This window comes from Microtus oregoni, unplaced genomic scaffold (assembly GCF_018167655.1).
Source record: "Microtus oregoni isolate MIOR12 unplaced genomic scaffold, Mior012 000001F_ref0000356, whole genome shotgun sequence".
NCBI lineage: Eukaryota > Metazoa > Chordata > Mammalia > Rodentia > Cricetidae > Microtus > Microtus oregoni.
The window spans coordinates 53914512-53934979 of NW_024543060.1; the positions used below are offsets into that span (position 1 = coordinate 53914512).

Sequence of the window (20468 nt, forward strand, 5' to 3'; positions counted from 1 at the left end):
GCTAAATAAGAAGGTTAACCCAAAGAAAAACATATAGTTATCCTCCTCGATATTGGAAGTTGACAAGACAATAGTGGGGAGCACAAGGGTGGGGTTGGGGTAAGGGGAAGAGGAGAGGGGGGAGATAATGGAGAAGAGGAAGATTTGGGAGAGCTTAGGAAAATGGGATGGTTGAGATGGATGATTAGTGGATATGGGAGCAGGGAAGAAGATATCTTAATTAAGGGAACAATTTTAGGGTTGACAAGAGACTTGGCTCTAGAGTGGTTCCCAGGTGTCCAAGGAGTTGTCCCCAGCTAGGTCTTTGAGCAGCAGAGGGGAGGGCGTCTGAACTGGCCTTATCTCATAGCCACACTGATGAATATCTTGCATATCACTATAGAACCTTCATCCAGCGATGGATGAAGATAGAGACAGAGAACCACACTGGAGCTCCCAAGGTCCAAATTAGGAGCAGAAGGAAAGAGAACATGAGAAAGGAAGTCAGGACCGCAAGAGGTGCATCCACCCACTGAGACGGTTCGACTGATCTAATGGGAGCTCACCAAGGCCAGCTGAACTGGGACTGAATGAGCATGTGATCAAACCGGACTCTCTGAATGTGGCTGACAATGAGGGCTGACTGAGAAGCAAATGATAATGGCACTAGGTTTTGATTCTACTGCATGTACTAGCCTAGTCTCTTTGGATGCACACATTCCTAGACCTGGATGGAGAAGGGGAGGGCCTTGGACTTCCCACAGGGCAGGGACTGGAGAGGAAGGGAGAGAGTGGGAGGGAAATGGGAGGAGGTAGAAATTTTTAATAAATAAATAGATTTTTTAATAAATAAACTTTGATGTTTCCAATGCACTTTAAAATGCCTCAGAAAACCATTATAGATACAGAGAGTGAGCTGGACAAATAGAAAGGAAGTGATGGCAGCAAATGCTAGAACAACACACAGGGAATGCTGTCACTGTAGCCATGTCTGGAGGATGTCATCATGTGGGAATTACTTTGTCAAGGGTCTATTAGAGACAAGGGAGATTGATCAGCTTGCTTTTGAATTCCAGAAAATGTTCAGCTGGTTGTGTATATAGATGAAGGTGTAAGCACAGTCTCTCTGTGTGTGAAGATGTAGGTATATGCCATATGTAGATGAGGATGTAGACAATGGCTGTGTGTAGTTGATATAAGTGCTGGATAAGAGTAGGTGAGACCATAAGCCCTAGAAAGAGTACCATGTTGATTTTCCCAATATATAAACAATTTTGCCCTGGACACAACATATGAGAGTAAACACAGACAAGATTTGCATTGAAATTGTTTAATGGGTATTTGTAATTTTTCACAATGCACTTAGTTTTGCCAATCCAAACTCATAGTCTCAGAGTTAGCTGATATGCTTGAAGTTACTTTAAGAGAGCTAAGAGCTAGCACAGTCACTAATCTGTCTGGAAGACCTCATGATCAGCAAGAGAAATGGGAACATTCTCACAAGAATTAAAACAGACTGATACATGAGTTGAGAACTTACTTTTAAGCAGTATAAGTGGCCAAATCTAAGAAAATGTTTTTGAAAGGTCACACATTTCATTACAAGTTTCTGAGCTGAGGCAGTTTCAGTTCTATCCACCCAGAGTTCAGTTCCCTTAAAAACCCACCTTGTCACACACTGTGGTTGTTCTAACTGCCTGGATGCTGAGATCATACACAAGGCCTGGGAACTCACACAGCTGCCATTTCACCCAAGATCAACTTGTCTCCTTAAGATTTGATGTGTGTGAATCCAACAAGGGAGAGATGAAGATTAAGTTTGAAAAAACTACATGTGAGTGACTTCACCTGTGAATAACGGATAGAGATGTGTGTGACTATTGAAGTGTTAGACCACTGTCACCAGCATCTGCTGCATGGGTTAATGAAAAAAAATGGAGGTTTTTCTTAAAACAGTGAACACATTAGTCAGCATTAAGCCTCTTGGGAAACAGTCTCCATTTTGCTCTTTTTTTAAAAAAAATATTTTTATGCTTTATTTTAACTTTATTTTATGTGCATTGGTGTGAAGGTGTCAGATCCCCTGCAACTGGATCGTCAGACAGTTGTGAGCTGCCATGTGGGTGCTGGGAATTGAACCCGGGTCCTCTGGAAGAGCAGTCACTGCTCTTAACCACTGAGCCATATCTCCAGCCCCTCCATTTTGCTCTTCATTCTTTTCAAAGGCTGCTTATATGAGGGGAAAGCAAGGAAGTGTGACCTTTCCTGTAACTACTTCTAGAGCGAGAAAGAGACAGAATGAGCTGAACTGGAAGCACACGGCAGTTACAATCGGCAGTTCCGAAGATACTGGGTGAGATCTCGGTTTTGACAGTAGTTTCTCCATGCCACCCTGTGGAGGAAAGTGAGAGGAGAATGGTTACACTTGTCTCCTCTGTCAGACATATTCCTAAAGCTTGGGGGGAGAAATAGTGTAACAGTGGCACTAATGGTGACCAAGATCTAGTATGAAACACAGGCTACAGCTACACCTAACAACTGCTGGAGCTGTGTCTACATGGCAGTGTGATCCTCTCCAAACCCTGAGCAGAGCCCAGTGTCCTCACTGTCAATGTAACATCATGTGCAAAAAGCAGTTAACTGATCTACAAATAGTCTGGAGGCCTAACAAGGAAGTTGTCATGTGTGGAATTCTCACAATCTGAAGAAATTCCCTAAAACTAATGATGTAGAGAAAGTCCCCAGCTGTACCTGCAGTGCTCAGAATGACACTTGGGTCTCAGAAAGACTCACTGCATAGATCAACAGAACCAGCAGTCCCCTTCCCAAGTTCCCACATACCATGCTCTAATGCCTTGTGGATCTCTCACAACCCTCTTTGCACATTGTATGGCTTGAGTGATGTCATCCTGGAGCAAAGCTAAAAGACAGGGGTGGGGGATGACAAGGACGGTTAGAGAACCCATTTAGTTCAGATCCAGGCAGCTTTCTTCTGTGACACTGAGCAGTGACACAAGGAATTAATTTCCAAGTGTCCATAAATCTGTGATTACTGGAGACAGATTCTCTTGATTCTATCCTGTTGAAACGGTGTAAGTTCTTTTATTTCTCATTTATGAAGTCCCTGGGGGTTGGGATATACTTGAGTGGTAGAGTGTTCTTAGGATTCCAGCACTGATAAAAAGTAGAGAACACACTGTAGTAATGAGAATGATTGACATGGAGGCTATGGTACTGTCAGCTAATGTGAGAGAAGTTCCTCTTCCTTCTCACACTGAAAAAAAAAAACCTCACTGGAACTGTCACCTAGGCATAGCAGTGAAAATATATCCCAAAGAAAAACAGAGGCTGGCTCAGTGACTACGGGTCTGGATGCTCTTACAGACGACTTGATTCCCAGCACCCACATGGCAGCTCTCTGGTGTCTGTAACTCCAGTTCCAGGAAATGGGAGCCCTCTTCTGGCTTCCACAGGTACCGGGCACACAAGCAGGCAAAACACACACTCACATAAATGAATACTTTAAGAAAGAAAACAATGCACAAGCTTTGCGTGAATAAAGCTCTTACTAGGGATTTATAACCAGTAAAATAAAAATGGCTACAGCTGGCATCTCTGCCATGAGGCTGGAAAGCTAAGGAATGGGCTGGATCCAGCCGCCAAAGCCACAGCTTTAGTCCTACTGATATTGCTTGGTAAATTAAAGACTCATGTGGTCCCAAAAGAGACATATACAGTAAAAGAAAGGTTCAAAGTCGAAGAAAACATCTAAATGGTTTACAGTGTGTTAAAAATATATGTAGGATAAAGGTTAAAGTTCTTAAAGTAAAAGAGAGAGTAGTTGTGTGTGGTGGTACACACCTTTAATCCCAACACTTGGGAGGCAAAGGTAGATTGACCTCTGTGACTTCAAGGTGTGGCAGGACACACCTTTAATCTCCATGCGTGGGAGGGAGAGACTAGTGGATCTCTGTGAGTTCAAGGACAGCCTGGTCTACGGAGTTATTCCAGGACAAAGATATACAGAGAACCTGTCTCAAAAAGTCAAAATGTAAAAATAAATAAAATAGAGGTTAAAATAAAGCTGCACAAAAAGGGAAAATACACAGAGAATCTTGATACTCTATGCTATTATGCTCTCTTTGAATTGTTTGAATGCTGAGGAAGGAACAACAGCTGCTAACTGAGATGAACCTAGCAGACAGGTTATACCGTGAAAGACCTAAATAACAGCGCCCCCATTCAGCATGAAGTAGTTTTGAGAGAAAAAACTATGCCCATGTTCCCAAATATTGTTTATAAATGTTCTTTTACATTTAAAAAGGGATATGGTATAGATATGAATAATTTGAATTGGTATGTATTTTAAGGTCAATTTTATTATATGTGTTGTTCTTAATTCCTGCAGGTTAGACGACAGAGACGGTTACACGAGGGAAAGACACAGACATGCGGCAGTCTCACGTGGGTGCACTTTTAATGGAGGAGGGGCAACAAACAGGTGGGGAGGGGCGTGCAGACACGGTAGGAAAGGCGGGAAGAGAAGGGGGAGAGAAAGGAGAAGAGAGAAGAAGAGAGAGAGAGGGGACTCGTGGCGGCCCCCGCTTTTTAACGGGGAATGCAAAAGCTTCTGGGAAATGTGTCCCCAGGGGAACACTGGGAGTTGTAGTGTCGCAAGAGAACAACAATATGTATATGTATTTCTGATATTGATTAAGGTATTGTGATTGTATAGTTCATTTTAAAATGTAATGTATAATTAGGAAATATAGGTTGTTAATGGATAATCATCAATAATACTCGTTTGTAGTCATGTTAGTTAGACTTTCTAGATATGTATAGATATATTTCAGATAAGCATTCTTCATATCTTTCAAAGACTACAGAATATGGCATTTTAAATATTTTAAAAACTTAGGGTTTTTCATGACAATGAAACACGTCTGCTCCTAGCAGCACCAATCTACTTCAAGAAGATGGGCATCGAAGAGGCTCCTTATGGAGTTGGATAGCCATTTGGGCAAGAAACTGCTCTTGCCTGGACTGTTGCATAAACTGGACACAGAGAACCTGCAGAGAAGGGACTGCTGAACTTGCCTAAAAGAAGGTGAGATGATCTTTCGGGGTTCCTGATTCATGAAAGAAGCTGTGAGACATTCTGTAGGACACAGAAAAAAGTGACTGAACTGTCTTTGAATTTTCCTGCTTCATGGAAATGTCTGCTGGATACTATGGGCCTGTAAGCTGAAGATGGATGCCCCAATGGTACAGAGGAACTTTGGGTGACTGTACAGGCAGTGAGATGTCTCTGTCATTTCTAGAGTTTTGGAAGTTGCTTACTTCTTGTTTACTTAGGTAATATTATATCCTTCTGGAGTCTTTCATGGAGTTGAAGAATGGTTAGTTATAGTTATAGTTTTCCATTATTATGATAAAGATAAAATAGATATAATTATTGTAACTGTAATTCTTACTTGATAACTGTTTTGTAATACGTAATTTTACTATGTTAAAGTTAAAGCCTTTTTTGTTTAAACAGAAAAAGGGGAAACGATGGAGGAGGGTCATCTGTCTATGTGTTACTTTCATTGGTTAATAAAGAAACTGCCTTGGCCCTTTGATAGAACAGCAGCTTAGATAGGCAGAGTAGACAGAACAGAATGCTTGGAAAAAGAAGCATATTCAGGTAGTTGCCATGATTCTCTGACCCGAGATGGATGTAGGCTAGAATCCCTCCCAGTAATCCATCACCTCATGGTGCTAAACACATTAATAGAAATGGGTTAATCAAAATATGAGAGTTAGCCAAGAAGAGGCTATATATAATGGGCCAAGCAGTGTTTAAAAGAATACAGTTTGTGTGTTGTTATTTCCAGGGCTAAGCTAGCCATGCAAGAGCCAAGTGGGTCAAAAAGCAGGGCTGCCCGCTATTCCTTCTACATTGTAGTAATGAGAATGATTGACATGGAGGCTATGGTACTGTCAGCTAATGTGAGAGAAGTTCCTCTTCCTTCTCACACTGAAAAAAAAAAACCTCACTGGAACTGTCACCTAGGCATAGCAGTGAAAATATATCCCAAAGAAAAACAGAGGCTGGCTCAGTGACTACGGGTCTGGATGCTCTTACAGACAACTTGATTCCCAGCACCCACATGGCAGCTCTCTGGTGTCTGTAACTCCAGTTCCAGGAAATGGGAGCCCTCTTCTGGCTTCCACAGGTACCGGGCACACAAGCAGTGCACAATTGTATATGCAGGCAAAACACACACTCACATAAATGAATACTTTAAGAAAGAAAACAATGAGCCAGTCGGTGGTGGTGCACGCCTTTAATCCCAGCACTTGGGAGGCAGAGGCAGGCGGATCTCTGTGAGTTCGAGGCCAGCCTGGTCTACAAGAGCTAGTTCCAGGACAGGAACCAAAAAACCCTGTCTCGAAAAAATCCAAAAGAAAAAAAAAAGAAAAAGAAAAAAGAAAGAAAGAAAGAAAGAAAGAAAGAAAACAATGCACAAGTTTTGTGTGAATAAAGCTCTTCCTAGGGATTTATAACCAGTAAAATAAAAGGAGTCAAGTTCTCTAAGACTCAAGACTAAAGTGTGGTGTTTTCAACATGGAGAATATTGTTCCTACAATTTTGTTTGCAGTTTAAGATTCAGGCCAGTATTTGTTCCCATGGATGGAGTTTTGAGTAATAACCATTTTATGAAGCAAGGCAAGTATAATTTAATTTGTTTAAAGAATGTAAAAATCTGTCTATATTTTTGTGTGAATACATATGTGCACAGTATAACTTCACTTGCACCCACAGCATAGACCTGTAGTCTACAAGAGTGTTGTCCAAAGGTTTCCAGTTACATCAACTCTCTAAACACTCAAATGGGAAATGATATTCCAATCCCTTTCAATGACTGTAGATGAGTGGACAAATGCCTTTAAAAGTAGACAAAATAGGCTACATAAATGTTCCACAAACTCTTTTCTCTTGAAAATGTTAACAACCAGGTTTAACAAAGTAGGAATTAATAGATCATTGTTTAGAGTGCTTGACTAAAATGTAACAAGTCTTGAGTTCACTCACCTCACTGGAACAATACAACAACATCAACCAATTTTATTCATTCACTAAAAATTACATATTACTTCTATCATGATATGAGTTCAAGTCCTACCATCCCAGCCTTCAATCCTGATATGAACCTTGTTTGTTCATTTCTTAAAAGAATAAGTTTCAAGCTTGCTCCAATACTGAGGGGACCTGGGAGTCAGCCAGCAGGGAGTTTTCCTGTAGCTAGGCTACCCCTCAATCCACCTGGCCCCCACACCTGCCTGCTTGCCTGTGAGCTCAATGGAACCCTGGAACACAGCTTGCTCCAATACTGAGGGGATCTAAGAGACAGCAAGAATTAGACCAAGAGGCCACGACACTGCCAGCCACATTTGAAGGAAGAGATGGGTAGGCTCAATGCAAGAAATCCTCCAACATCCTAAAAAGCAACACCAGAACCCAGCAGACACACAAAAGGAAGACTTGATCATCCTAACACAGAAGTATAAGAAAATGACTTTAAACGTAAATTTATGAAAATGATGAGACCTTTAAAGAGGAAGTGAAAACTCCCTTAAAGAAATGGAAGACAAGACAAACAAAAAGTTGGAAGAAATTAATAAATTCCTCAAAAAAAAAAAAACCCAAGAGAAAACAATCAATCAGATGAAGGGAACAGTTCAAGACATGAAGACTGAAATAGAGGTAATGAAAAAAACACAAACTGAGGGAATTCTAGATATGAAAAATCTGAGTAAATGAACAGGAACTACAGAGACAAGTAAAACCAACAGAATATAAGAGATAAAAGAACGAATCTCAGGTGCTGACAATACTAGAGAGGAAACAAACTCATTAATTAAATAAAACATTAAATCCAACAAATTCTTGACACAAAACTTTCAGGAAATCTGGGACATCATGAAAAGAGCAAACCTAAGAATTATAGGAGAAGAATTCCAGCTCAAAGGCACAGAAAATATATTCAAAAAAATTATAGAAGAAAACTTTCCCAACCTAAAGAAGGATATCCCTATGAAGGTACAAGAAGCTTGCAGAACACCAAATAGACTGGACCAAAAAAATCCCCTCACCATATAATAATTAAAACACAAAATATACAGAATAAAGAAAGAATATTAAGAGCTGCAAAGGAAAAAGATCAAGTAACATATAAAGGTAAACCTATCAGAATTATACCTGACTTCTCAATGGAAACCATGAAAGCCAGAAGGTCCTGGAAAAATGTGCTTCAGACACGAAGAAACTATGATGCAAGCCCAGACTACTATACCCAGCAAAGCTTTCATTTACCATCGATGGAGAAAACAAGATATTCCATGACAAAAATAGATTTAAACAATACCTATCCACAAATCCAGCCTACAAAAAGTAATAGAATGAAAACCCCCAACCCAAGGAAGCTAACTATACCCACAATAACACAGACTTCTGATAACCCCCCACCAGCATAACCCAAAAAACAAACACTACTACTAAAAAAATAACTGGAGTTAACTGGTCATAAATAAGACAACATAAGGAGATAAAGGTAATTCGCTTAGTATCAATGGACTCAATTCACCTATAAAAAGACACAGGCTAAGAAAATGGATATGAAAACAGGATCCAGCCTTCTGCTGTTTACAAGAAACACACCTCAACCTCAAAGACAGACACTACCTCAGAATAAAGGGCTGGGAAAGATTTTCCAATCAAATGGACCTAAGAAACAAGCAGGTATGGCTATCCTAATGTCTAAAAAAATTGATTTCAAACTAAAATCAATCAGAAGAGATGGAGAAGGATACTTTATACTCATAACAGGAACTATTCATAAAGATGAAGTTTCAATCTGGAACATCTAAACCACTAATACAAGAGCAACCACATATGTAAAAGAAACATTACTAAAACTTAAATCGTTCATCAAACCCCACACACTAATAGTAGGATATTTCAACACTCCTCTCTCACTAATAGACAGGTCGACCAGACAGAAACCTAACAGAGAAATAAGAGAACTAACAGATGTAATGAATCAAATGGACTTAACAGACATCTATAGAACATTCCACCCAAATAGAAATGAATATACCTTCCTCTCAGCACCTCATGGAGCCTTTTCTAAAATTGATCACATACTTGGTAGCAAAGCAAACCTCCACAGATACAAAAAAAAATTGGAGTAACCACCTGTGACTTATCAGATCACCATGGAGTAAAGTTAGAATTTAACAACAATAATACTCCCAGAAAGCCTACACACTCATGGAAACTGAACAGTCAACTACTGAACCACCCCTGGGTCAAGGAAGAAATAAAGAAAAAATAAAAGTCTTCCTTGAATTCAACAAAAATAAAGGCACAACATATCTAAACCTAGGGGACACTATGAAAGCAGTGCTAAGAAGAAAGTTTATAGCACTAAGTGCCCACATAAATGAAACAGAGAAAGCTCACAGCAGGTTAACAGCACACCTGAAAGCTCTTAAAAAATAGAAGCAGACTCACCCAGGAGGAGTAGAAAACAGGAAATAATCAAATTGAGGGCTAAAATCAACAATATAGAAACACAGAAAACAATCCAAAGAATCAATGAAACAAAGAGCTGATTCTTTGAAAAAACCAACAAGATTGACAAACCCTTATCCAATCTAATCAAAAGACAGAGATAGAACATCCAAATTAATAAAATCAGAAATGAAAGGGGGGACATAACAACAGATACTGAGGAAATTCAGAGAATCATTAGGTATTACTACAAAAATCTGTACTCCACAAAATTGAAAAATGTAAAAGAAATGGACAATTTTTTAGATAGATACCACATACCAAAATTAAATCAAGACCAGAGTAACAATTTAAATAGACCTATAAGCCATGAGGAGATAAAAGCTGCCATCAAAAACCTCACAAACAAAAAACGTCCAGGGCTGGATGGTTTTAATGCAAAGTTTTACCAGAACTTTCAAGAAGAGCTAATACTTATACTCCTCAAAGTGCTCCACATAATAGAAACAGAAGGGTCATTGCCAAACTCTTTTTATGAAGCTATAGTTACCCTGATACCAAAACTGCACAAAGACTCGACTAAGAAAGAAAATTACAGACCAATCTCACTCATAAACATGTATGTAAAATTTCTCAATGAAATACTGGAAAACCGAAACCAAGAATACATCAAAAAAAATCATCCATCATCCCAGAGATGCAAGACTGGTTCAACACACACTGTTGATGTAATCCATTATTAAATGACCTGAAAAAAATATATGATCATTTCACTAGATGCTGAAAAAGAATTTGACAAAACCCAACACCCCTACATGATAAAGGTCTTGGAGAGATTAGAGATACAAGGATCATATCTAAATATAATAAAAGCATTATACATCAAGATGAAAGCTAACATCAAGTTAAGTGGAGAGAAACTCAAAGCCATTCCACTAAATTCAGGAAGATGACAAGGCTGTCCACTCTCTCCATATCTCTTCAATATTGTGCTTGAAGTTTTAGCAATAGCAATAAGACAACATAAGGAGATAAAGGTAATTCAGTTTAAAAAGGAAGAAGTCATACTTTAGTTATTTGCAGATGATATGATAGTGTATATAAGTGACCCCAAAAACTCCTACAGCTGATAAATACCTTCAGTGACATGGCAGGATACAAGATCAACTAAAAAAATCAGTAGCTCTCCTATACACAAAGGATAAAGAAGCAGAGAGGAAAATCAGAGAAACATTACCTTTCACAATAGCCACAAATCACATAAAATATCTTGGAGGTTACACTAACCAAGGAAGTGAAAGATCTATTTGAAAAAAACTTTAAGTCTCTGAAGAAAGAAATTGAAGAAGATACCAGAAAATGGAAAGATCTCCAATGCTCTTGGATAGGATCAATCAAAATAGTAAAAATGGCAATCCTACCCAAAGCAATCTATAGATTCAATGCAATCCTCATCAAAATCCCAATGCAATTCTTTACAGACCCTAAGCAATAGAGCAGAGGGTACCTGAACTGACCTTGCCCTGTAGCCAGAATGATGATTACCTTAAATATCACCATAGAACCTTCATCCAACAACAGATGGAAACAGAGGCAGAGAACCACATCAGAGCCCTGGGCTGAGCTCCCAAGGTCCAGTTGAAGGGTGGAAGGAGTGAGGATATGAGCAAGGAGGTCAAGACCATGATGGGGTCACCCACTGAGACAGTTTGCCTGAGCTAATGGGAGCTCACCAGCTCCAACTGTACTGGGAGTGAAGGAGCATGGGAACAAACTAGTCCCTCTGAATGTGGTTGACAGTTGGGGCAGACCGAGGGGCCACTGGCAGTGGCACTGGGATTTGTCACTACTGCATGTACTGTTTTTTTGGGATCCTAATCTTGCTCAAACTAGATGTAGTAGAGAGAGCCTTTGACTTTCCACTGGGCAGGGTGCCTTGCCCTGGCTTAGGATTGGAGGGGGAAGGGTGGGAAGGTGTGTGGAGGGAGAGGGAGGAGGGGAGTAGGAATTTGGATTAGTATTTTTTAAAGTAATAATAATAAAAAAATAAGTTTCATCGAGTCCGGCAGTGGTGGAGCTCACCTTTAATCCCAGAACTCGGGAGGCAGAGGCAGGTGGATTTCCATGAGATTGAGGCCAGCCTGGTGTACAGAGTAAGTTCCAGGACAGGCTCCAAAGTTACAGAGAAACTCTGTCTCGAAAAAAAAAGTTTCATCTTAAAAACATAAGTCTATGTTATTTTGTTTGATAAAATAATGTCTATTTAAGAATTAGATTATTTGAACATGCATTCTAAAGAGTTTAAAAACAAAATTTGATATTAGTAAGTTGCTCTAAAATCTTTCAACACAAAGAGTATATCAATACACACAGAAACCTGATGTGGGATTCCCCTCTGTATGCTGTGAATACCATTGGTTAATAAAGAAACTGACTTGAGCCCATGATAAGGTAGAGTAGAGCTAGGCAGGGAAAGCTAAACTGAATGCTGAAAGAAAGGAGGCAGAGTCAGGGAGAAGCCATGGAGCCAGCACTGGAGATAGATAGGCCTGAACCTTGCCAGTAGGCCACAAATCTCATGGTAAAATATAAAATTATAGAAATGGGTTAAATTAAGATGTAAAAGCTAGCCAATAAGAAGTTAGAGATGCAGCATTGTTTGCCATAGCCAGAATCTGGAAACAATCTAAATGCCCCTCTACTGAAGAATGCATAAGGAAAATGTGGTATATTTACACAATGGAGTACTACACAGCAAAAAAAAAAAAATAACCACATCTTGAATTTTGCAGGCAAATGGATGGAACTAGAAAAGATCATTGTGAGTGAGGTAGCCCAGACCCAGAAAGACAATTATCACATGTACTCACTCATAAGTAGTTTTTAAACATAAAGCAAAGAAAACCAGCCTACAAATCACAATCCCAGAGAACCTAGACAACAATGAGGACACCAAGAGAGACATATAGATCTAATCTACATGGGAAGTAGAAAAAGACAAGATCTCCTGAGTAAATTGGGAGCATGGGGACCGTCGGAGAGGATTGAAGGGGAGGGGAGAGGCAGGAAGAGGAGCAGAGATAAACTTAGAGCTCAATAAAAATAATAAAAAAAGAAGTTAGAGCTAATAGGTCAAGCAGCAACTTCATTAGTATAGCTTCTGTGTGGTTATTTCTGGAATTTGGGTGGCTGGGAAACGAACAAGCAGACTCCTACTACAGAAGCCAGTTGGACAAAATATCAGTTACTCGGTGGTTCCCTGTCATACGGTCTTTATTACAGTAATACTTTCATGTGTATATGTTAGAACTGTTTATAATAAGATTTATTCTGTCAACAATGACTGATAACTACCCCTAAGTAAACAGTCAGAAAGGAAATATTCAGAACAAACACCAATAAAGCCACTTACAATTAATTAGTACATATTTCAGCAACTTTCATTAGTTACAAAATGACAACATTTTGCATGTTTATTTTTATTAATTTTAATTATGTGTCTGTTTACTGGTGAGTGCATGTGAGTATAGGTTAAACAATTCCCATCCACTTTTAATGATACCAACTCTTTATTTTTTAATTTTTTATTAATTTAACATGTGTGTCTCTGTGTGGTGATATATGTGCCAGTGAACCTGTACATGTGTGTATGTGTATGTAGAAGTCAGAGGAAAGCCCCAGGAACTGTTCCCTAGATAGTCTACATTGTTTCTGAGACAGGGTCTGCCATTTGAACTGGCTTATGCTGGTTGGCCAGTGAGCCCCATGGGTCTGCCTGTCTTGGACTCCCCAGGCCTCGTCTTACAAATGCATGTCATCAAACTCAGCTTTTATTTGGGTGCTTTTATTAGGGGGCTCTTCTGTCTGAGTTGTCTTCCCAAGCACTATGTATTTTGCTTATTCATTCAGTGATTTAGAGGCAGAACCCAGGGCCCTCTGAGTGGTAGGCACGGTATTCTATCACCAAGCTATGCCCTAAGACTAATGTCTTCCTTAGGTAATCTCTATGTGCACAGAGGGCTGTGAAGGTATACAGCAGGTGACCCACCAGATGAATGGCTCTCTGATGGGGAGGGCCACCTGGTAATGCCATGGAATTACTGACTGTAAATGACCACTTGTCCCTGTCTGTAAGTTCTCTCATGTGCCACTTCATTTCTTCCCTAAGAACTGCTGTGGATGTTTTCCCATGGCTTGTGTTTATCTCATGTAAATATTCCATCTACTGGGCACACATATAGCTTAAGCTGTATGGTTGTGATGAACAGAAGTAACACTGGGATAGTTTTCATTATTCAGACTGATATAAGAAAGTAATAGTATTCTCAGTCACAAAGATAGCTAATTTTAGACTTCAGAACAAATTCAAAGCAACCTGGTTACCCCTGGAGATGAATATCTGGTTACTCCTGAAGACAAATGTACAAGGTCATTTTCCTAGGTATTATTTATTGCTGATTCCGACTAGAAGCAATTTAGCAAACATAACTTTCTCAGTAATTGACTTTTTGCACATAGTGCAAGCATTAGTTTATATTACAGGCTCAAGGTTCAGCCAACTAACTTAACTGTTTATTTTCTGTCTGGAAACCCTGAGAACCCTAACATTTAGGCTTCATGGCCAAGTTTTACTCACTGGCCAGTCAATGTGACATCCCAAGCCTACAAGAAATTGTGTGGCTTATCTTGTGTTATGAGAAAGTGTTGGACCTGAAAATGTAATTTTTCAAAGTTTGGCTGTGAGAGGAGTAGAAGTTTACAGAGAGGAAGCTGTGCAGGAGAAGACAGCTGTGGGAGAGAAAGGGAAAAGATGAAGAAGATGAGGCCTGAGGAAGTGTGAGGGAGTGGAGAGTGGGTGAACGATGGAGAAGTGTGTGTGAGAGTGAATCCAGAAAGAGAGCTGTGTGAAAGAGCTGTGCCTAGGAGCTGTGTAAAGTGCTGCATGCTGTAAAAGAGATGGATAGCCGTGGCTGTGTGGAGATTTGTAACTGTGTGGAGGCAAGGAAGAGGAAGCTCGGTAGAAAAGATGTAGAAGAGAAAGAGATGAAAAGAAAAATACACAGCTATGTGAAAACTCTGTAAGATGCATGGCCATATAGGAGAGAGATGTATGTGTATATACATGTATGTATGTATGTATGTGTGTATGTATGTAAAGAGATATGTAGCTATATGTAAAAATGTAGCTCTATGAAGACAGATATTTTTAAAGAGAATTATTTAAGATGAAGCAAAAGAGAAAGCTGCCACCAGAAAGCATATGCTTCCTTATTTACCCCTCATCAAGAAAAATCTAGCCCTTGACACATACATGAATTTTTTGCATACTCTGGGTGCTGACCGGAGGCTGGATCCCCCCGTTAGCAATAGATGTGTTTAACAATGACTTTCTAACAGTCCAGACAGTCTCCCAGGTTCCTGATGTTTCCATCAGTGTGTCTCCTGCACAGAATCTCTGCTGTTGCACGTAAGAGCAGGTGAGTTGTTCCCTATCCCTCTAAAGCTGCCCTGTCTTACCACTGCAGGGTATTCCACAGGCGTTCACTGCTCTCGGGGTTTTGCCATCATTGCACCAGTATCGGCTATTGATCTGAAATATCCCGTAGTCGGTGCTTTTGTCCCCAGGGTTGTAGTTTGTAGCTCGTGTGTTATAGTTACTCTCATGCTGAGCCAAGCACACCCCTAGAAAGAAAAAGAATATTGATCAATAAGCAACAACTGCAAATGATCCATATTGGATACCAAAATTAGCTCCTTGAGATGGCTGTATTTTACAAGTGGTTTATTTTATAAGTAAAATCATATGATTAAGTTATAAACTATGCTACCACTAGTTCAGGCCAGGTCTGGCTGTGTTACTCAGGGTAGTCTCTGCCTTCAAGTTATTGTCACATCTCTGCATTTCAAGTAGGTGTAACTGCTATACCTAGTCAGCATGTGATTTTCAAGTATCCCAAAGAGAATCTCTTTGAGGACAAATCAATTTGCACTGAGAATAAACAGGATAAGGTACTTTTAAAATATTCAGGTGGATGAAGCAGTCACAGTGGTGTTCACTTTTATTCCCAGCAGTTGGTAGTCAGAGGCTGGTGAATCTATGTGAGTTTGACACCAGCCTGGTTTACATAGCAAGATCCGACCCAAACAGTGCTATACCTTGAAACCATGCTCCCTACTCCCCAAAATAAAATAGCTACTTCTTTTACTGCTTTTCCCTCCCCCATCTTTCATCAATACACTTCTGCCTAAAATAAATTTTATAAATTAATATAGTTATAATTAACATGTTTATAATTAATATATTTATAATATTATTAATTTCTAAATTAGTATTAATATTCATGTTTATATTAAATTATTAATATTAAGCATATAAGCTATTAGAAAAATGATAATTTCCTCAGAGAAATTATCTAATAACAAGTTCTAATAACAAGGTGAATTTGCATGTTAAGATAGAATTCTTTTTTTTCTTTTCTGTGTCACTAAGAATACTACTTTTGCACTGAACATGCCATCTCCTGCCTTAGTGTCCCATTGCTTGTATTCCAGGAGTGCGTATCTTCACAAATGGTTGGTGAGAATATTGAAAGCAAGAACATTAGGCTAGGAAGGGCTACTCTGCAATTCCCTCCATCCATCCACCCATTCATTCACACATACACACATCCACTCACACATCTGTCTGTTCACTTGTTCAGGGACAATTAGTTATTGAGTAGTAGCTGCCTTAATTGAATCTGAAAAGCACGCTCGTTACAATGACGTAGAGAAAGTAAGTCATGAACAACTTTTCCTCATCCCTGTCTTCCATTGTACAGAATGAAAGGTCACCCCATAGTGAAGAAGCATATTAAATCATTCATGTTCTGATCCATCAGACCTCATTTCAGCAGCAAGTTGAAGGAAATCAGATCCTCTGCCCTATAAAGGAAGTTCAAAATTTTTGAAAAGTTTTCTCCCAAAAGGTTCATACCATAGTAAGAGCAATGAAGACAGATACCAGTCACTCCAGCTTCTGAGAACTCAAGTTCTGAATGAGTGAGTCCTCCCACATTTTCTCAGCCCCCTGTGGACTATTGAGTCTGTAGCAACTGGAAAACCCAGTGTCACTCCAAGAGCACCTCAGGTCCTATTACCTTAGCCTAGCACAGGTGTCCCTTCCATGTCCTCACCCCAATATCTCTGATGAAAAAGACAAAGACTTTAGTTTTTATTAAACCAAGTCAAATACACAGGGTTCTAAAAGCTTATGGGCTCCAGTTCCCACTCTGCTCACTCATTGCTTCCTTATACCTGTTCTGTAGGGGTTTCTTATCTAAGAAGAGACTTACAGTTGGCCAGGCTGACTCCCCTGTAGCCATCCATTCCATTTCTTTTCAGAGTTCTGGCGAACTCACAGCGTTCATAGACCTTAGCCTGGACAGTGACAGAAAGCAAGAGGAATCCCAGGGTGAGAAGAGCCTTCATGTTGACCTGGAAGCTGGATCTGCTGCAGGCTGACTAAAGAAAGCAAGCCTGGTATTTAAGCATCCTCCAGGTTCCTCCTTTCTCTTGTAGCTGTGGTCTCTAACTTTTGAACTATGTGTAAAACAGGAAGTTCCTACAATTCTGCCAGTTTCAGCATTTGACCTTCTTTTCCCACAAGTTTGATAAGAGATGTTCTGGGGGTCTAGGAATAAGTGCACAGTACTTATTTTAAAGTGCTTAAATTTGTGGCTCTTTAAGATAGCAAAGGTAGTTCTGCTTCTGCATGAGGATTTTTTCTTCAATTTTATTATGAAGCTACACAACCAAAAGAAAAAAGACACAACTAATATTTACAGTTAAAAACCAGCAATTACTTTTCGCCAGCATTCCATCATATCAAATTATTGTTTGTGCATCCACCATTCTGCATTGATTTTTACTTGATCATTTTATTTGTATGTTTCCCCCAAATGGACCTGCTGCCTGTAGCAGTTCTCTAGAAGGCTACATCATGTGACATCGCATTGCTTAGCCAGTTTCTACTCTAGAATGTTTTCATTGATGTTGTTCGTTTTGTGTTACTATTATAGGTGAGGCTCCTATTAACATTGTTCCTAGCTCCTTTCACACCATGCCTCTCCTCTCCATGTTAAATCATAAAGGGTCACCATAAGCAATAGCACTTCAAAACTCAAGTGGAACCAAACACATAAATCTAATGGTTTGTAACCTTTAAAAGAGATCATCTGAGGAGACTGCTGGTATTTTTCAAATAATGTTTTTATTTGCTGTTACAGAGAAGACAATAACAAAAATTTTCCCATCTTTAATTATTATTTTTATTTTACATGTATATTTATTTTTACCTGCATGTATGTCTATAGACCCCAAGTGTGCCTGGCCTTATGGAGGCCAGAAAAGGATGTCAGATCCCTGGAGTGGAGTTAACAGTGAAGTTACAGTTATGGGCCACTGTATGGGTTCTGGAAATTAAACCTGGATCCTCTGAAAGATCCAGTCACTGATCTTACTGAGTTATTTCTCCAGCCTCTTTGGGCATCCTTAAATATGACAGTATCAGAAAGCAAACACATTGGGCCCTGGATCTGTACTGGAGGACAGATTCCATGTCACACACAGTCACCCTAATTTTCATCAGTGGCAATTACTGTGCTGGACATGCAGAGAGCCCCTCAGTATGTGTTTGTCATTCTTAGTCAAAGTGAATGTCCTGATCTAATGTGTCTATTAGAAAGGGAAGTGGTTTCCTAAATATAACACCAGTAGCACAGACACTGAGAGAAACAAGTAATAAATGGGACCTCCTGAAACTGAAAAACTTCTGTAAAGCAAAGGACACAGTCAACAAGAGCAAGTGACAGCCTACAGAATGGGAAAAGATCTTCTCCAGTCCCACATCAGACAGAGATCTGATCTCCAAAATATACAAAGAACTCAAGAAATTGGACACCAAAAGATCACATAATCCAATAAAAAAAATGGAGTACAGACCTAAACAGAGAACTCTCAACAGAGGAATCTAAAATGGCTAAAAGACATCCTTAGCCATCAGAGAAATGCAAATCAAAACAACTCTGAGATTCCATGTTACACCCGTAAGAATGGCCAAGATCAAAAACACTGATGACAACTTATGCTGGAGAGGTTGTGGGTAAAGGGAACACTCCTGCATTGCTGGTGAGAGTGTAAGCTGGTACAGCCCCTTTGGATGTCAGTATAGTGATTTTTCAGAAAATTAGGAAACAACCCTCCTCAAGACCCAGTAATACCATTTTGGGGTATATATCCAAAGAATGCTCAATCATGTCATAAGGACATGTGCTCAATTATGTTCATAGCAGCATCATTTGTCATAGCCAGAACCTGGAAACAACGTAAATGCCCTTTGACTGAAGAATGGATAAGGAAAATGGAGTACTACACAGCAGAAAAAATGACATCTTGAAATTTGCAAGCAAATGGATGGAACTAGAAAACATCATTTTGAGTGAGGTAACCCAGATACAGAAAGAGAAATATCATATGTACTCACTCATAAAGCAAAGAAAACCAGCCTACAGTTCACAACCCCAGAGAACCTAGACAACAATGAGGACTTTAAGAGAGACATATATGGATCTAATCTACAAGGGATCTAGAAAAAGACAAGATCTCCTGAGTAAATTGGGAGCATGGAGGCCTTGGGAGAGGGTTGAAGGGGAGGGAAAAGGCAGGGAGGGGAGAAGAGAAAAATATAGAGCTCAATAAAATCAATTTTTAAAAAGGGAAGTGGTGGTGTTAAAGTATTTGTCCAGTGTTAGGAGATATGGATAGAGACAAGATTTAATCTTACCTTATTATTCCCTTAAGATAATACGCTGAGCAAAAAATTTAAAAATAAAATAGCAAACAAAATAGCATAATTTCTGGGCAGGATTTGTTCTTAGAGAAATTTAATATATACTACATGTTTTATTCAGTAAACTATATGAATTTTGTCATCTTAAGAAAGATGGCAATATTTCCCAGGTTTTTGTCATATTGCAATGAACTATTATTTACTTATTTCTTTTTTTCTTAGGTTTGTTTGTTTGTTTTAGAGAAGGCCACGTTGGGTAGTCCTGGTTGACTGAGTTTGTAGGAATCTTCTTGCCTCTGTCTCTAAGTGCTGGTATTATGAACATTTCCATAAAACCCAGCACAGCTTCCTTTTGCTTATCCTTGGCTCACAATCTATTTAGCTTCCTTGTGACCAAAAGTAGAAGAAAATTAATCCTTTATGCCAAGTGAGGGTGAGGATGGGGGACTTCAGGCCTAGAAAAAGGAATCCATGAAGATTCTCTCTAACTTTTGACTAATGTCTAAAATGCAAACCAACTGTAAAATGCAAGAATTTGCCACAATTTATGATGTTTCTAAAGAATGCCCATGGGGGTGGGAGGATAGACACACAGTTCTGACTTTCCTCCTGCAAATTCCATTGAATGTTGACTAAAGATTCTATAATGCTTACAGTAGGTGGAACCAACTGCTTTCTTTACCACATACTCTTGATGCTGAGGTGGGAGTTTATTGGAGCACAGGCATTGGAGAGCAGCCTCAGAACCACAGTGAGACACGTTCCCCAAAAACAAACAAAGAGGCTGGAGAGAAGGCTTGTCAGTCAAAAACATTGACTGTTCTTGTAGAGAACCCAGCTTCAGTTCCTAACACCCATATAGTGACTCAGAACCATATGGAACTCCAGTGCAGGGGATCTGACACCTTCTTCTGGCCTCCACAAGACCAGGTACACATGTGGTTCACAGTCACACATGTAGGCAAAACATCCATACACATAGAAATGAATAAATACTTTTAAGTATGTAAGTCAACAAGGGCAATGGAAGCAGAGAAGGTAAGAGGACAGATGTGAAAAAGCTCAAACAGTTTGTATCAAGATAGAAAATGGTAGTCTAGA

The 20468-nt window shown here is 39.5% G+C and overlaps 1 protein-coding gene and 1 long non-coding RNA gene across 2 annotated transcripts in view; one reads left to right on the plus strand and one right to left on the minus strand.

Moving 5' to 3' along the window:
• The window catches only part of LOC121459307, a 39679-nt gene that overhangs the window by 10645 nt on the left and 8566 nt on the right, over positions 1-20468 (plus strand). Inside the window, exon 2 of the long non-coding RNA XR_005975957.1 lies at positions 4388-4443. This is a non-coding gene — a long non-coding RNA (uncharacterized LOC121459307). The remainder of the gene's footprint in view (positions 1-4387; positions 4444-20468) is intronic.
• LOC121459300 (lysozyme C-2) lies at positions 1294-17062 on the minus strand. The gene is made up of 4 exons (XM_041668866.1): positions 16873-17062; positions 15056-15220; positions 2821-2899; positions 1294-2371 (listed from the first exon to the last, which is right to left on the minus strand). The coding sequence occupies exons 1-4, from the start codon at positions 17006-17008 to the stop codon at positions 2305-2307; spliced, it is 447 nt and encodes a 148-aa protein (XP_041524800.1). The 5' UTR covers positions 17009-17062; the 3' UTR covers positions 1294-2304.